The sequence below is a fragment of the Castor canadensis genome, chromosome 2, assembly GCF_047511655.1.
Source record: "Castor canadensis chromosome 2, mCasCan1.hap1v2, whole genome shotgun sequence".
Taxonomy (NCBI): domain Eukaryota; kingdom Metazoa; phylum Chordata; class Mammalia; order Rodentia; family Castoridae; genus Castor; species Castor canadensis.
The window spans coordinates 89,013,319-89,032,489 of record NC_133387.1 but is presented as its reverse complement, the minus strand read 5'-3'; the positions used below and the strand labels follow the sequence as shown (position 1 = coordinate 89,032,489).

The window sequence follows — 19,171 nt, the reverse complement described above, 5'->3', positions numbered from 1 at the left end:
CCCCACCCTATTGTTTTAGTTGTTTCAAATTTACACATCACCAAATAACCCCACAACAACCAGGAACTTCTGAGATAATTGTGACCTTGCCGTTTCTATTGTAATTGTCAGGCTGGGAACAACTCACCGACAGTAACACTGCCCAATTAATTTATGAATGCTGTGGCTCCATTCCACAGTTTTCAGCATCGTAACTCTCCACTTTGCTACGTTCTTTTAGACACAGTTGAGTATTGATAAATCTCATGAAGTGTTACCTCTATTTTATACGTAAGGAAATGAGAGAGTCAAGAAATTTAACTTACCAGAAGTTACTAAACTGTAAGTTCTGGGACCAGGATTCAAATTTAGGTGGACCTATTTAATACGTAAGTCCTTGGCTTTTTCTTGTCTACTTCATGAATTTTGCTACAAGAAATAATTCCACTTTAAAGCTGCATAAATACTGAATTGAATGAGCAATTTTAGATAACCTTAAGTTTAAAATAGTCAAGCTGGGAATGACTTCATTTTGGCTGGGGGGGAGGAGTGATACTGGAGATTAAACTCAGGACCTCAAATGGATGACTACAGTATTAGAGGAAATATTCTCAACACTGGTCATATTTTATCTTCTGGAGTTCTTAAACTTTTATAAAAAACTGGTATTAGTGATGGGGGTTCACGACTGCAATCCCAATTCCTCAGGAGGCGGAGATAGGAGGATTGCAATCTGAGGCCAATCCAATAGAGAAGCAAATGACCTATTTGAGAAATAACGGAAGTAAAAAGGCTGGGGGCGGGGGGGTTGGCTCAAGTTATAGAGTGCTTGCCTATTAAGGCCTTTAGTACTATCAAAAAAAAAAGAAATGAGGTTGCACTATTTGCATGTAATCCTATCCAATATAATGTTTTATGATAAAATAGTAATTGTACTGTCCACAATGGTAGTTGCTAGCCACAAGTGGCCTGAAAAGAGCTCTTAAAATGTGGTCAGTGCAATTGAGGAACAGAATTTTCAGTTTTATTTAATTTGGCAAAATATGAAACCTTAAAATATACAGTAAATAATGAACATACATCTATAAACCAATTATAAGCGTCTATAAATTGGTATTTTACAAATAGCCTCACAAGCCCTTAAATTTGCATTGTCCACAGAAATTACTTAAAATTCAAGCAGCCAGAAATGCAAAATTAAAATAGTTAGCAAGTCCAAGCACATACCCAAATAGTTACTGCAGGTCAAGACAACATGAAAAAAAGCAGACAGCCAATATTCTTTAAAAACAAAACAAAACAAAACAATAAACAAACAAGTAAGACTGAATTTGTTAGAGGCAGCCAAGAAAACTCCATGCGAAATTTTCATAATCATCATAACTTTAACTCAGATCAAGCATCCAAACAGGTATATATGATCTTTTCAGCAAAATATAATGCCAAGCACTGTTATGGATCAGGCATTTTACCTGAAGACTTATTTTTTGTTCTTGAACCCTCAATGATAGCAGTAGAAAACAAAAGCAGCTGAAATGTGAAAGAATCCCTGGAAAAACCAAGAATTAAAAAAATTTACAAGATTAGTAGGAAGCAATTACTCAAAGAATGAAAAGTTGGGCTCATAAAGTTTATTAATAAATACTTTCGGATATTAAGATATTTCTTAACTAGTTTAAAAGAAGTTAACACTAATATTCTAGACTTCAGATACATGTATCTATTATTGTACTCAAATATAACGGGGTTTAGAAATAGTATTAAAACAAAGGGAAGCTGTGATTTTTACTGTAAGTTACATATATCAGTAAAAACATGTTAATAACCTTTATTAATCTGTCCAAAACTAGAAGTTCCTGGTATCAGCTTTTATCCCTTTCAGAACTTTCTTACTCTGTTTTGAATAGGACCACCCTCCCCGCCCCGGCCAAAAAAAAAAGTAATGTCAGCTGGTGGAGTGGCTCAAGTGGTAGAGTGCCTGCCTAGCAAGCCATGAGGCCCTGAGTTCAAACCCCAGTACCACCCAAAAAAAAAAAAAAGTACTATTTTGAATAGGAGTTACTGGCTTCTCTGCCTAGACACAGCTGAAAACTACTGTATCAATTCTTTCTTTAGTTTAAATATAAGAATTGAATATTAAGCATGTAGTCTGGCTTCATCTTCACTGTTAGAAGCAATGTAAAATTAAGATTAATTTTAAAAGAATACTTACAACTTGCAACTAATGATGACTTAAAAATGTAACTAAATAAGATGGCACCCAAAGTGTAAACTTAAATATACAAAAATGATCCTACCTTGGGCTTTTGTGTTCTTAACTTGCCTTAAAAAGCAAACAAAAAAGAAAGTATTATATAAAACCAGGTTCCTTACAAGCTTGTAAGTAGTCATACAAGTCACGTAAGAAATTGTTAGGATTATTAAATTATATCCCAACTTCCCCAAACAATTTTCCTATGACCCCTCCCTGTTACAGATTCGACAACAAAAAACCCCCGAACTCAAAAATTATATTGATTTGCTAAACACGAAACATATATTTTCCTAAATGAGTTATCCGTATGAAAAAGAAAAAAAAATCTTTGAAACTGTTGAATACATATAAAAATAAAAGAAACTAAAATTCAAGTTTGTCTTGAATCACTGTAGAAAGAAAAGTAACACTCTTGAATTATCTGATTTTGAAGCTTAATTTATTACTATATACTTTTTAAATTAGAGTAATGTATTAAGTTATATTGTATGCAGACTTCTTTTTTGTTGTTGTTGTTCTTGGCGGTACTAAGTTTGAACTCAGGGCCTTGAATCAGATACTCATTGAACCATATCCCCAGCCCTGTATGTAGACTCTTAATGCCAATAAAAAAGACTTCAAGCAATTTGAGTAATGTAATATAACAAAACAAAACAAAAAATCCACTAAGCAACAACCAAAAAACTATCTTGCATGTGTGACTTAAGATAGTTACAGGTTCAATTCTCTTTCAATTTATCTGTAAATATAATGGGGTAACAATACCTATTTTATATGGTAGGAGTAAGAATTGAATAATACCGTCAAATATCTAACACTATACCTGGCATGGGGCAGGTATGTTCTGAACACTAGTTCTGTGATTACTGAAAAAAAAAAATCCTGTTTGTTTTCTGTAATATAAAGTAGAATAATGATGAAACCTGCTTGATCTATCTCTTAGGACTGTTGTGAAGATCTAATGAGATAATGTAAATGAAGACAGTTTCAAGGAAAATAATCAGGCTTTAACTTGGGACAAGCACAAATCTCTCTGACCCTTGTTTTGTTCAAATAAATTGCAGATCATGACACCTATAACTCACATGGTCTCTAATACTGGTAAGTAGATGTAATGGAGCTAATGAATGTGAAAATACTGAACAGGCATTAACTGTTAGATGAATATAAATAAAATTTTACTACAGCAGTATTTGTAAAATGTCCACTGAAGTAGTATCATATTGTTACAGAATTATATTACATCAAAACTACCATCAGGTTTATAAGCTAGGATTCTAGATATCGTTTTATTAGAATGAATTTAGAAAGGCTTTCTCTTCTGCATCTTCTAGAGTGTATGAGATAATTAGCAGGCTCATTGATACATAGTACACAGGGGTCACAGTCGTGTAAAGGGCCAGTTACTACTGAAGAATGTCATGTGTCATGTGGGAATGAAGGCCCAGTTTGGCTGGATATTATCCACTTAAAGCAGGTAGAGATTTAGGTTTCTAGGTGAAAATTTTCAATTTCAAAATACTGACTCAAAGGGCTAAAAGTATGGCTCAAGTGGCAGAGTACTTGTGAGTCCTGAATGCAAAACCCTAGTAGTGACTCTACCCCTCCCCCGAAAAACATGTTTCTGATGCAAATAAAGCATGCTTCTGATTCGGACACAGAAAATACTTTGCATCCCTTGTATTATAGAAACAGGGCCAATTACATGAGGGCAGGGGACCTTGCAGGTTTGCTTACCCTAGCATGTAGCATTGTATTTTTGTTGTTGTTGTTGAGACAGGGTGCCCCTAGTCTGGCCTTAAACTCACCATCCTCTTGTCTCAACCTTCCTAGGGCTGAGAGTGCTTGGATTACAGGTGTACTCCACTATGTGTGGAATCATTGTGTTTTGCATACAGTAAATCCTTGCTAAACATTTTTTGAACAACTACTGAAGTAACATCTCAGGAGACCAGAGAAAACACCAACAAGTGAACAGCTGACAGAGAAAATGCCCAAAGCATGGGCTTGTTGCCAGTGACTTGTCCAAGAGTATATGTAAAGATATAAAGAGCTCAACTGATGTATCAGAAAAAAATTGTAAAATTGAAGGTGAAAGTAGAAGGAGCACAAGAATAGATATTCCTGAAATCTCAGGGGAACAGAAATGAGAAATATTAGAAATGGAGAGCTAAGAATTAGAGAAAAAAATGTTACCTAAAGAAGACAAGAAAAGGAAATACAACCTATGCCTATCTATTGTACAAAAAAAATTAATAGGAAAAATGTAAGAATACATTACAGAAATAAAAGCAGATCTAAATGTACACATTTAAGAGCACAATGCATCTGGGAAAAAAACTGGCCAAGGAAAAAACTATTAAAAACACATCCTAGTACATACTGCTCAAAACAGAGATTACATCCCCAGCACCAAAAATAGTAATTATTAGGAGTAGTATTATATAGTTATAATTAATTATAATGATTTCTCTGACCTTGTCAGAGAAGTCAATATTAAAAGGAGAGACTGGAGGTGTGGCTCAAGAAGTAGAGCATTTGCTTTGCAAGCGAGAAGCCCTGCGTTCAAACCCCAGTCCCGCCAAAAAAAAAAAAAAAGAAAATCAAGTTGTCTCAGACTTCTCCATAGCAATTCTTTATATTTATAGCCTTGAAAAATGTTTATAATAGCCTCAAGAAAGTATAACCCAAAGATTTTATACTCAGCCAAATTGTTATCCAAAACCAACCAACCAAACAAAAAAACCCCAGAGAGATAAGTAGCCTGTGTTAAATAGTAAAGAAATCTAGGAAACTACTGAATCTGTCTCAAAGAATTTATGTAAGGATGAATTTCAGCTAACCGAGATACCTAGAGAAATGAAAGCAAAAGGACAGTGAGAAATGAATCAACTGTAAAATTAAAACAAAAATGGGAACTATCACTAGGTAATGTATAAAATACATACCTACCAGAAGTTAAAAGAGCAAGGATGTACAGAGTGAGACGTGATTAAAGTCTGTTTCCTTATCTTTGATAATTAGGTCTCAAGAGTACCATTTAAAGCTGACAAAGCAAAAGAAGTACAAAATTATTTAACAACAGAAGTAAACATTGAGGTAACAAACTAAAATTTGGATGGGGATGGGGGTATAGGTCAAGGGCAAAGTCTACTACTTGCCTAGACTGCTTAAGGCCATGGAGTTCATCCTTAGCAAAGTAAAAAAAAAAAAAAAAAAAAAAAAAAGAATGAAGAATGAAATAAGTATCGATAGAAGGATGAAATAAGAAATACACTAATTTCATCATTGTTCATAGAAGGAAATTAGTAGTATTTGTGTTGAAAATATGAGGATTAAAGACATTATAAAGTATGTTTGTGAAAGTAATCACTAAAAAATAAAATTATTCTTAGTTAAAAGAAACAGAACAGCAGGGCATGTAATCCCAGCACTCAGCAGGCTGAGGCAGGAGGAGTTCAAGGCTACCCTGTGCTACACATCAAGACCCTGTCTCAAAAAAACAAACAGGGATAGGGGTATGGGCCAAGTAGCAGAGTGCCTGTCTAGCAAAAGAGAGGCTTTGAGTTCAAACCCCAGTACTGAGAAAAAAAAAAAACAAAAACAAAAAAACACCCAGGGGAAATAAACCAAATTCTTGGATAGGAAAACCTAATACCGATATGTCAATTCCCTAATGGTAATCTATAAACTGAATGTGGTCTTTATTAAAGAAAACACCAAGAAGCCTTGCCATAATGATTCAGTTGTGCTGCTATATATTTACCAACTGATTTAAAAACTATGCTTGCATAAACACCTGAACTTGAGTATTTACAGCCACTTTCTTTGTAATTGCCAAAAACTACTGAAAACAACCAAGATATCCTTTAATAAGTTAATACATAAATAAACTACAGTATGCCCATGAAATGAATGTTTCAGAGACAAAAAGAAATGAAATACCAAACATAAATTGATAGATACCTTAACTGCATTGTAGTGAAATGAAAGAAGCCAGTCTGAAATGGTAATACACCATATTATTCCAACTATATTACATTCTGCAAAACACAAAACTATAGACACACTAAAAAATGAGTGTCTGTCAGTGATTTGGGGGTATTTCTGGTTATTCTATTCTGTATGATACTTTAATTGTGGACATGTGTTATTGTGCTTTGTAAAAACACTGAAACTTACAGCACATAATGAACCTCAATGTTTGCAAATTAAGAACATTTTTTTACAAGCTGGCAAAATCACAGGATTGAGCACAAATGTTATAAAGTAATATAACTATACTGCAAATGTAGGAAACACCTTTGCTAAAGAAATTAAAGAAAAAGGTGTTGACTTGCAATCAAGAAACAAAACAGTGTAATCATCCACCCCCTCGTACCCCAATCCCTTAGGTGTAACCCATTTCCCAGACCTACCCTGCAATCACTCATGGATTTTTCTCATAGCTTTTGCCCTATTCCAGAATGTCACATTGATGGAAGTAAGCACTATGTCACCTTCTGAATCTGGCTTCTTTCAATTTAGCACAAGGCAATCAATATTCTAATATTCTGTGATCAGTGTATCAGTGCTTGTTCCCATTTATTGTTACGATGATACATTGTATAAATGTATCATACTTGTGAAACACTGTAAAAACATATCACAGTCTACCCTTTCAAGAATTTCTGGGACATTTTAATTGTTTTCCAAGTTTTAATAAACTGCTATGGATATTCATGTGCCAAAAAAAAGAAAAGAAAAAGGTGTTGACCTTTAAGTACCTTTGGAAATGAGTGGAGTTCAAAAAACTAACAGTCCATAAATTGTGCATCAATACCGGGAAAAAAATTAAGAAGTTATTTTAAAGCTTATAGAAAAAAAAAAAATCAAGCACAAATGGCCAGAAATGTTTAGAAGAAGCAAACTGAAGAAGAGTAGAATGCCTGGATATTAGGACATGGTATAAAAAACTAACTTAATAATAAGAGAGTTAACAATGGAATACGACAAAATAATCAGAGATCTATGGGAGAGAAAAAAGCATTCCAGAAAGAGACTCCAATACCTGTAAGAATGTGATGTATGATAATGTCAGAAATGCAAAAATACAGACATCCCTTTCTAAGCACAGCTATAAGGAATCTATCCCACAGAAATACTCACGAACAATCAAAATACCAAGAACAATTTGAAAGTCCATGCATAAGAAACAGGCCAATAAACTGTGGTGAATCCACCTAAAAAACGCAAGATAATTATAAAGAAGAATGAAGAAGCCCATTTGGAATTGCTGTTAGCAAGCATATTTTTAAAAACTAAAGATGCAAAATTATGTACAGCATGGTACTACCATGTAGTGTGTATAAGAATAAGTGAATATATGTTTGAATCTGTATTTTAAAAATCTCTATAAAGGGCTGGGGATATAGCTCATTGGTAGAGTGCTTGCCTAACGTGCAAAGCCCTAAGTTCCATCACATCACCACAAAAGAAACAAACAACAACAAAACCCACACATAGGAAATCACAAGAAACTGGTAGTATGGCTACCTCTGGAGAAGACTGGGGGCTAAAGTGAGAGGGAGACTTTCCACTGGATATCTTTTGTGTCTTTGCTTTGAAATCATGCAAACATATTACCTATTTAAGATGATGATTAAAGCTCACTATAAAAAAAAGTGTTTCTGTGCACTTGGGTTACCTTTTAAAGGATGTTTGTTCAGAAAATATCTTGAGAAGGCAGAGATAATGTCACCTGCAGAATAAATGACAGACATGCCTACTTCCCCAAAAAGGATGTAGGCTTCCTGAGTGCAGAGCTCCTCTTCTGTATGACAGCTCACTGAGTGTGTAGGTAGCACTGGTCCTTTTCACATCTTAGTGTGAACTAAGGCTTCAATGATAACACAAGGCAGGCGCTCTGTTACTTTATTTTGGCTATTGTTACTTTATAGATAACAAAGTTCTTTGATTCTAACTCAAATGTAGGTTAACTTACAAAGTTAGGGTAAAAGAGACACTACAGTTTCTGACAAATACAAGTCAAAATGATATAGAGGACTGGGAGTCCTCTAACGGCTCAGTGATACAGCGCTTGCTTAATCAAGGCCTGGTGCTGGACCTCAGCACTGAAAAATGATGGTGATGAAGATGATGATGATAACAATGATGATGATAATAAAGCAGGAAAAGGCTAAAGTCTCACATGGGACAAAGAAGAATACAAGGAGTTTTTGCTCCCATTTCCTGCATGGGGAACAGGAAATGTTTCTCTCTCTCCCCTCCCCATTGTTCCCACTCGAAAGACAGATTTTCAGTCTGTTGAAAGCATATTCTTTTCCTAATAAACTTTACTGTTACTTTCACAGAAACAAACAAACAAACAAACAAAAAAAGATCCAATCCAAAAAGGAAATAAATCAGAAATATTTGTCCAAACAACATAGCTATGAAATACAGAAAGCATGAAAAAAAAAAAAGGGCAAGTATCACCAAAACAACAGTAGGGATACTTTTACAAACCTCCTCCTGAATTTGTCAGACTAGACTGGGGGAACTGGCTCAAGGCAGAGCGCCTGTCTTGCTTGCCAGCACAAGGCCCTTAGCTCAACCCTCAGTACTGCTAAAAAAAAAAAAAAAAAAAAAAAAAACCAAACACCAAAGAAAGAGAGCTAGAGATGTGTCTCAAGTGACAGAGCACTTATCTAGCAAGCATAAGACCCTGAATTCAAAACCTCATACTGCTAAAAAGAAAAAAAAAAAAAAAAAAACTGGGGGGGGGGCAGCTAGAGGTATGGCTCAAGTGGTATAGCACATGAGTAACAAGTGCAGGCCCTAAGTTCAAACCCTAATACTGCCCCCACCAAATAAACTTATCAAAATAGAGACCAAACATATTTATAAGCAAAGATATAGAATATTTCAATAATACAACTAACTCAGTTTATGTATTAGGAAACAGCAGTAGAAAGACTTTTCACTCTATAAAAAAAAGTACACTTTTATATTCATTATTTTCAGAAAGCAAAGACACACTTGGCCACAGACATCAATGAATTACAAAAACAGAGGGGCACAGGCAGCTTTCTCTAATGTCAAGGTCAAAAGGACTTCCCAGAACAGGTATTTCTCCCTACCAAATTTGTCTCTGAAATTATAAATCAAAGAAGAAATTAAAAATTAAAATGAGGAATTATCTAGAGATTAATAAAAGACTGTCTCATTAAAATCTGGGATAAAGTAATTCTAAGAAAACTTTGTTTCTAAAATACTTTTATTATCAAAACTGAAATACTGAAAGGAAATAAACCAAACAGCTTTCTTTAGTACTTAGTACTAATGAGTTTTAGCTTTATTTACAAGTTTATCTTCTTTGAAAATTTTAACTATTTTATCTAGCCTAAAGTACAAAAGTATAAAACACATATCAGAATGAAAAAAAAGCAAAAAAACCATTTCAAACATTAAAATAATTATAAGAAAATGTTATGTCCAATGCTATAGCAAATAGTTAGGAAATTAAGAAGAGGAGGATTATCTAGCAAAACACAAATTCCCCAAATTTACTCAGGACATGGTAGAATATGAATACCCTGATGAAACTATCAAAGGTCTATCTTTAAAAGGGTAGGTGGTTTTGGAGTTGTATCACATCTGCTAGGAAAAAAATAGATATTACTGAGTTATTCAAATTATTTCAAAGCCAAGATGGAATTCCCAATTTATTTATGTGTATAATCTTTATCTATGTATGTATAACCTTGATAGCATATTTTAAAAGAATAATACCCCAAGACCGAATTGTTTAAAATCTAGAAATCAAGATAATTCATCTAGATCTTAGAAAAATCTATTAATTTATCAACAAATAAAAAAAGAAGAAAAGTATTTAATATGCCAGGCATGGCAGTGCATACCTGTAATCCCAGCATCTGGGAGGCTGAGGCAGGAGGATCTTAAGGCCAAAGCCAGCCAGGGGTACAGGATGTGACTCCCATCTCAAAGAACAAGAACAACAAAGAAAGCATTTACTAAATACTAAGCTGTTTTTTTGTTTTTTGGGTTTTTTTTTGCTTTAAGGGAAGAAAATGATACACACAATAAAAATTACAAAATTACAAGCATCTATTAAAAAGGGAAACACTGAACATACAGGAACAAGACAGGCATGCCTCATGGCATCTGTATTATTCTGCATTGTAAGACTCAAACTAATGCAGCAAGACAAAGAAACAAAACATGTGCATGAGCGCTTAAAAACACTACTGTCACTTACAGATGGTCAGTTATATATCCAGAAAATCCAAAGACTCAACTAAAATCAAGTTTCTCTTTGTACCAATGGTATTGTTTGGATCTGAAATGGCCCCCAAAGATTATGTGCTAAGTGCTGATCCCCTCTGCTATGTAGAGGTGGGTAACTTTTGGAGATTGGGGTGCAGTTGGAGGGAGTAGTTCACTGTGGGCATGCCCTTGAAGGGTATATTCAAATCCCTGCCCCTTCCTCTCTCTTCCTCTTTGCTTTCCTGCCACCACAAGGTATGAACATCTCTCCTCAGGCCAAGTAACCATGGCCTGAAACCATGCACCAAAATAAATCTTTTCTCCTTTTAAGCTATTTTTTCTTACGTTATTTTGTCACAGCCATAGTTATGTTAGTCATTCGTAATTAACATAATCTGCAAAATCAGTCTGAAGTTCAAATGGTAAAAATAACCGTCATTCTCAATAGCAATACCAGAAGCAAACTTAAAGACTAAAGATACACTTTTGTATGAATTCAAACAAATGTAGACACAAACCACAGAAAACTGCTCAGTTGTTTTAGGATACAGTATACCTCTATCTGCCTTAGTGATTTAGTAACAGGTAAACATATATTGTCCTGTGGAGCTTAGATCAATGAATACACTATATTTTATAACCACTCGTGTGTACTCTGTAGATAATGTAATAAAATAAACATAAAATATCTGAAAATACTTTGTTAATTTAAGTCTTCATTATGAGAATTCTGCAATATAAAACCTAAAAAAGTTAATTCACATTTTCCCTCTAAAACTGGGGGAAAAGAAAATTATACTGTCTTTGTTGCTGGGGCTTATAAAAGCTTTAAATGCCCTTTATTCACAATAGTGATATTGATGGTGATTAGGATTGTGTGATTCAAATTATACACGTACCACACAGAGTACATGTGTCTTAGTTAGTCTTGCAAGTACATTTGAAAATCTGGAGAGAAAAATTACTTTATACCAAGTAAGAATACTGTAATTTTTAAAAATTCAAACAAATACATGGTTGGTCTCTTAGCACTGAATGTACAGGTTAAGCTTTTACTTTTCTGTATAGATTCACTCACTTGTTCCTTTATCAGTACGGACTAGAAATATTTATTTTAGACTTTGGGTTGTAATCCAATACCATGTTATATTAGCTCTGTTGCTCAAACTGTTCCAGCTTTAGCTACTGGCAGCTCTTTTGGTTTGGCTCCAGTGCCTTTGACACACCCTCATCCTTTGAGTATTTCCCCTGCTTTCAGACACTACAGGGTGCTCCAGCTCGCCTTGATTTTCCCTGTCTAGTCCTAGAATCAATCAGGTGCTTCTCCGAGAAGCCGCTTTCCTTTTACCAGAGACTAGTACTTAGAAATCAAGATCTGGGTGCTGAGTGTCAACAATGTCTCAGCTAGGTCTCTTATACCGAAAAGCATTACAAGTGAAAGCCTAGATTTTGCAGGGAATGCTAATTAGTAGAGTTTCAAAGAATTAAGACAAAAAGAGATGAAAGTAACAATAACAAAAAAGTAATAAGGCCTGTATGCACATATGAATAAAATAAAAAAATAAATAAATAAAAAGTAATAAGGCCAAGAAGGCTGGAAATCCCAAAATTAGTCTGTTGGAAAATGGAAGAAATCAAGCAAATCATAAATGTATTATAAATATTTAGATGGCAAAGAAATGGATATTACCTTAATACATTTAAAATGTTAAATATAGTTCCCCCCTCAAGTTAGCATTGTTCTCCCTGAAACCAAACCACCCAGAGACTGGACTTTCTCAAGGCTACTTCTGAGGCAATTCAGGGCAATGGCAAGGATTAACAGAGCAAAGGTGGCAAAAAATCTTTACTCCTCCTTTTGGGAAATACTCTAAAAATTACATTTCATAACTTTCATATTTGGCCAAGATCACATCCCTGGCATAACATTTGGAGCAGCTGCTTACTTACCCTCTGTAATCTTCTTACCCCAAATGCAGTCACCCCACTGCCGATCCTCAAATCATTGGAAGGATTCAGTAAACCCAGCTCACCCTTTCTTTTTAACACCTCTGACACAGGTCTCTTTCCCTCCAATATATCACCTATCATTCACAAAGTACTTTATACCAATGTAAATTACTGTACCATTCTCCAAGCTGGTCTTTAAAGAAATTATTTTCCTTACAAATATTTCTGCATATTAATGTAAGATTAACTTTCCAAGATCCAAAACAGTTTTTAAAGAAATTCATTACATAGCACTAATTTTTTTTCTCCAATTTTTTTTATCATTCTCTCTTGCTCCTGACTACTACATGCAGCTAGTTATTCCTAAGCATATCCCAATCATCTTCAACCCTTCAAGACCTAAATATTAAGAATAATTTATTATTTTACTGCACACGTATGTATAAAACAATTTTTATGAAAGGGAAGAACTGTCCACAGATGTGGATTGAGTCCTAGATTTGTTCCTTAACACAGGAAATACAAAAATAAGATAAATTTGGAAATGTGTTTATTAGTATCTATGTATTAGAATTCCTTAAAAATGAGAGTTTGTCAACACCACATCTTAACCAAAATAAGAACTGTGAGCAAGACAAGAAAAACCTTTTTGCTTTGAGAGCAACTATGTTGTTTCCTGTATTCTCTTGCACTGCTTTGTTTCATTCTGATTTTTTTCTTAAACTTAAAGTTAATGTACTTGGAATGCTGGAATTATAAAAATAAAAAAGGCATTTGAGTCCAGGAGTTCAAAGTCAGTCTGGGCAATAATACACTGAAACCCTGTCTCATTAAAAAAAAAAAAAAGAAAAATCACCAAATAATGAGGAAAGGTGTTATTTTTTCTTCTAAAAAAATATTTTTTTTTCCTGAGCTGGGTACTGAACCCAGGGCTTTATGCACATTAGGCCCTGCTTTAATACTCAGCTACATACCCAGTCCTTTTTCATTCTGAAACTCAGTTGAGTAGCTGGTATTAAAAAGTATGTACCACCACACCTGATCCTCAAATATTATTAGTGAAATAAGAAATACAGTCTGAAACCAACTTCATGCCTTTGAGATCTAGCAGAACTTCCTTCTTTCTCACTTAGGTAATTTTGTTTACATTCATCTCTCTTATAATAATCCATACAGAATGCATTCTAACACAATCACATTTATCCAGGTAGAGTCAGCTTTTTACAGCATTTATTTTTCTATACAAATTAGAAATGTAGATGAATTTCTCCTAGGATTCCAGTAAGTAATCTACCTGTCATCACATTTAAAGTTCAGATTCTTACTGAATAGACCATGTTTGGTCATAAAAAGTAGAACATTTTCCATTAAACAGCAGCTTTAAAATGTCAAATCATATGACAGCAGGAATCCTCCCATCCCTTACCCCTTTATTTATTATACAACTATATTGTCATGTAAGACTTTAGACTTCTAATTTGGGATTAAACAACTATGAACTATGACAATGATATCAAAAGAATTTGTTAAGTAATAGCATTCATACTATATATTTACCTCTCAAAGTCAAAGGAAATCTTTCTTAGTAACAGCAGGTCTCTTCTTTAGTTAGCATTCCTCGCCTGTAAAGAACTATGCATGAAAGAGCTGGAGGACAGCTCAGTGGTGACAGAGCACTTGCCTAACATGCACACAACACCCTGGGTTTGATCCCTACCATTGCAAAAATAATAATAATAACAATTAAAATTAAACAAACCAACTTTACTGCTTTGGAGAATTCTAAAGTAAAAACTGAACTTCACTCAAAATATAGTACACCCAATGTAGTTTGAAGACCCATATAAGCAAGGCTAAGCATGTGCTAATAATATTAATTCAGTTTTTAGCTTGCTCTGAAACACTTTCAAAGATAATGCATAAGGAAGTGACAGACTCTACACTGTAAAACTTATATTCAGCTCAGAAACTACAAAAGAACTGACTACATCCGTAAGATAAGCAATGAAGCACAAAAAGCACATGAAAGAGGGCACATATGTGATGACACGGCCGTTCCTGACTCAACTTAAGAGCATCTATGTTCATGAATACTCACTGTGGCATTCTCAATTTTTCCCACTCTGCCAAAATAGAAGAGAGAGCAATGTCCACATTGTTCACAATCCTTCTCTGCCATTAGTGCTTTGAGCCTCCAACCTGATCCTCTGCTAAACCTAGACAGCTTCTACCTAGCCAGCTGATTTTCCTCTTTAGATACTAGGATTTGGATACTCAGACATATTATGGATTTTAAAATAAAAGTTGTAAGTTACTTTAAATGTTAAACAAAGATTTAAAGTATTATCTCTGTGAGAATGAATCTGAAACTCCCAATCAACAAGTCATATTCAAATTTCTGGAACTCATCCTATCTGGCAGTTTGTCTATAAATACAGGTAGCCTGGAAACAGGTTCAACTATTCTCTCTAGCTGCTAATTATGAAGGCTTATAAATTAATATATACTTCACAAAGAAATTTTCTTATCTAGCTACTTCAACAGGGGCTATAAAACATGTAAATTGAACATTAACACAATGTAGAAGCCCAATCTGATTGAGAAACAATATTTAGGAATTCAAATACAAAACTGTAAGGATTCCAGGTGACTAAAAAAGATTCAGCATCAGAGATTCTCTAACTCATCTTGTTCTAAACTTTAGAATAATAATACCACATGCTTTGCTTAGGCATTAAAAAGGCCATTTTCTTTTTTTTCCTTTTTATAATTTATTTATTTTTTATTTATTCATATGTGCATACATCATTTGGGCTATTTCTTCTCCCTGTCCCCTCCCCTGTTTCTCCCTTCCCCCCTTAGCTTCCAGGCAGAACCTGTTCTGCCCAAAGAGGCCATTTTCATATGAAGTCAACACCAATGGGAGAAATGGCATCCAAAGGGCTCTGCCCTTAAAACAAGGGAGTTTTGGAATGCCTCTCACCTGTCATAGGAAGGCACATCATCAGTCTGCCACCTCTCTGTAACCCCTCTCCCCCGTAAATCCAGTCAAAGCTCCTTTCCTCAGCTTACTCCTATGTGACTACTGTATAAGGGCTAGTTTTAAAACTTCAAAAACTATATATAAATTTTATGAAGGTTTTTTTTTTTTGCTTCTTCTCGTGAAGACTTAGACAGTCAATCAATATACACTTAAAATTGTAGAAGATTTAGGTGTAGCTACTTTAAGAATGGCTGCAACTTTTTTGTTTTTGTTTTTTGAGACAGGATCTCCCTATGCAGCTCAGGTTGGCCTCAAACTTACTGATCAATCCTCCTGCCTCTTATCTCTTGAGTGCAGGGATTATAAGTGTACACCACCACACCCAGAAGCTGCAACTGTATTAAGTTTACTTTTTATATGAAATTTATTATTTTGGAATTAAAATACTATTAAATATTTAAAACTTAAATCTTTGATTTACAGTATTCCCAGGTAGAAAGTTATATATTGGTTCTTTTGCTCTCCACAAAGCAGGGCAGGCACTTTAGTAAACTGCTACACTTACTTCCTGGAAAGCTGCTGCCCCTTCAAAACAAAGTTATTATGCTTTCAAAGTTCTTCCTTTTTGTTTCAGCCAGAATTCTTGGAGGAATGTAGAGAAACCTGCTACAATAACCCAGGCATTCTGATTCATAAATTTTGCTCATTATAATACTAAATTCTCTGCCTACAAGCATTCTTGTGTTGGCCATCTTTCTTTTTAAACATGTCATCTAGATTATGCAAAGTAGCTAATTTCAAAATTCAAAAAGGTTAGGATATAGATACAAATTATACATTTACTACTCAAAATGATTGCTAAAAGTCACTTTCCTGTATTCATTGACAAATGAATGGCACCACTATAGTAGTGCTAAAACATTCACTACCTTTGGGGAGTTGATTTCTAAATCAATTTGCAAAAAGTTATCACAAGAGTATGCTCATATCAGTGTTAAATTCTATACCTCCCAACAGTTTTGTTACCTGAGAAATCTGATTAACAAAGTGCTAGTATATTTACTGTCTTTCTTGTAGTATTTTATTTAACCAATAAATCTTAACTCACAGACATTAATGACTATCATAAGCTGTAAACTGCACCTCCATTTTATTAATTGCTCTATCCCCAGTTCTTAACAGAGTATCTAATATATAATAGGTGCTCAAAAGATATTTGTTGAATCCAGCCAATCTGTTGTTTTCAGTGTTTACTCTTTTTACTCATTTTATTCAAACCAAAATTTTAAAAATATAAAAGTTCTTTCAAGCTTCTGGAAAAAGAATTTTTAAAAAAAAAGTCACACAGCTAGTAACTAAGATCTAAATTCCTTTTTATTTATTTTTAGTCTTTAAACTTTTTTTTAAGATAGATTCTATGTAGCCTAGGCAGGCCTTCTGCATTAGTCTCCCCAGTATTAGGATTTCAGGCATGTACCATCATACCCCTTGAAATCTGTTTATTTTTTGTTTGTTAGTTTTTGAGACAAGTTCTTGCTATGTAGCCCAGGCCTACAGCTCAAGATACTCCTGCCTCAGACTCCTGTACGCTAGGATAACAAGCATTTACCACTATGCCTGGCTTGAAGTTTTTCTGTAAAATTTTGGGGAAAAGCTTTCACTTTTCCTTTATTCTTTATTTACTAATCAAGAAAGAACTATTTGAGCTTTTTTTTTTCAAATTTGAAGGATTCCAAAGTAGGCTAAGATTACACTGAATACCTCTCTTGGGTCTTAAGCAACTAAAGATTTTTGGTCAGGAAAGAACAGCATACTCCAAAGTGCCAAACCTAATTAAACTGCCATTTAGTGTCACAGAATAGGGAGAAAGACAGAGACAGACATGCAAGGCATAGGTCAAATTCTAATCTCTCTTTCAAGCATTTTTTTCTTCCATTAGCTATCTATTTACTATATTCATTAGATAAAACTTTATTCTCTACTCTTTAATATGTACCATTTATTATATACTTTTAAGAAAAAGAAAAAACTTGCTATTTTAACCATGTATATGCTTACTTTTGTAAATGGCCATTACAAACATTACTTTTTACTGAGGCCTGACCAATGCAGCAGTTCTCAAAGTGTGATCCAAAGAATCTGGGTTAGGGGAAGTGAAGGAGTCTTTAAGATCCTTTTAGTTTAACAAGGTAGAAATTATTTTTATAGTAACAGTAAGATGCTTTTTCCATTCCCATTTTTTCCAGTATACCAGTGGAGTTTTCTAGCACATGTGAAGTGCCATATCACAAGAAATTAAACGAAGAAAAGATGCGAGAGTTCTTTGTAATCAGCCAGGTATCAAAGAGTTTACAAAAATACAGTGCAATGCCACTCATGCCACTAAATATTTGTCTTAGAAGTTTTACTGTTTTTCACTTAAATACCACATCAACATAAGCATATTATATTTAAATGAGTTAATGTTAATAATGACACTGTTGACAGATATAATCTAATAAAAAAAAATCTCCAGTTTAAGAAAGACACTTTAAGGAACTAGCGAAGATAGAGAAGAAACAAGGTCCTTCTGTATCGTTTAAATTTTATTTGAAACATGAAATTCACAAAAAGTTAAGGTAATTCTAATTTAAAATAATACTTTAAGGCTTTGGACTTACCATTATAGGTTATTCTTGGCTTTGTTAAACACATGACAAGATGCAAATCCATTTCATCTGAGGGTACAAATTTTGAGCATACAGGACACTTAAATCCTAAAAAATAAAAGAAACCCAAGTTACTTAACTATTCTGAATATCCAACTTTAACATTATACTTACAATGACTTGAGTTGGGGAAAAGTTTGTGACTATAGTATCTGAGTTAAATCAATTTATGAAGATTATTCCATCATCAAACAAACACGTTCACATGAGAAGGGTGTGTTCTACAAAACTTCCACATTTATTCCTAATGTAATACTGATCTAGTCATTCTTATTTCTGACTTTTTACACTAATCTATTCCATACGATCTCATATATATATATATATATATAGAGAGAGAGAGAGAGAGAGAGAGAGAGAGAGAGAGAGAGAGAGAGAGAGAGAGAGAGAGAGAGAATATCTTCCTATCCTGACTATCCTTGTGGAAATTACCTTTTCTACTTTTGTATAGCATACTGTAAGTCATAGGTTTTATAGCTACACCATACCTTAGAATCTGTTCTGTCCAATCACTATTTTTAAAATGTATCTGATAAAGAATGTGAAGGCTTTCAGAATAGCAAAAACATGTTTATACAGTTTCTGCTTCTAGAGGTCTACAATCTGAGACTCCTGGTGTCTGTACTGGTGGTTGCTATGGTTTAATATAGTTTTAGTTTGTCACCCAAAAGTTCCTGTGTTGGAAGTTTTATCACCAGTTTAGTGGTGGTGAGGTAATAGTAACTTTAAGAGGTCAGGCCTACTGGGAGGTCATTAGGTTACCAGAGCATGCTCTCCAAAGGAACTAAAGTATCCTCCTGGGACTTTAGAGTTCTCGTGGAAAGCAAGTTGTTACAAGATGTATCAGTGTGACCCCTTAATGGTTTTCTGGCTTTCTGTTTGGCAATGTGATCTCTCATCCCCACCTGCTGATGTGGTGTCACCTACAATAAGGCCTTCATCAGAGCCAAACTGATGCCAGCACGATGCCTTCAATTTCCAGAACTGTGAACTAAAGAAGCCTTTTTTAAAATTTAATTACTCAGCCTT

The 19,171-nt window shown here is 34.3% G+C and overlaps 1 protein-coding gene across 3 annotated transcripts in view; it reads right to left on the bottom strand.

Annotated features, from left to right (window-relative positions):
• The window catches only part of Znrf2 (zinc and ring finger 2), a 91,811-nt gene that overhangs the window by 26,536 nt on the left and 46,104 nt on the right, over positions 1–19,171 (bottom strand). For 2 of the 3 annotated variants that reach the window (XM_074065223.1, XM_020185758.2), the window contains one exon: positions 18,095–18,190. In XM_074065223.1, the coding sequence (XP_073921324.1) occupies positions 18,095–18,190 (96 nt within the window). Of the gene's footprint in view, positions 1–1,451; positions 1,529–2,276; positions 2,303–18,094; positions 18,191–19,171 lie in introns of all 3 variants that reach the window. The other variant, XR_012445261.1, reaches the window with a different exon arrangement.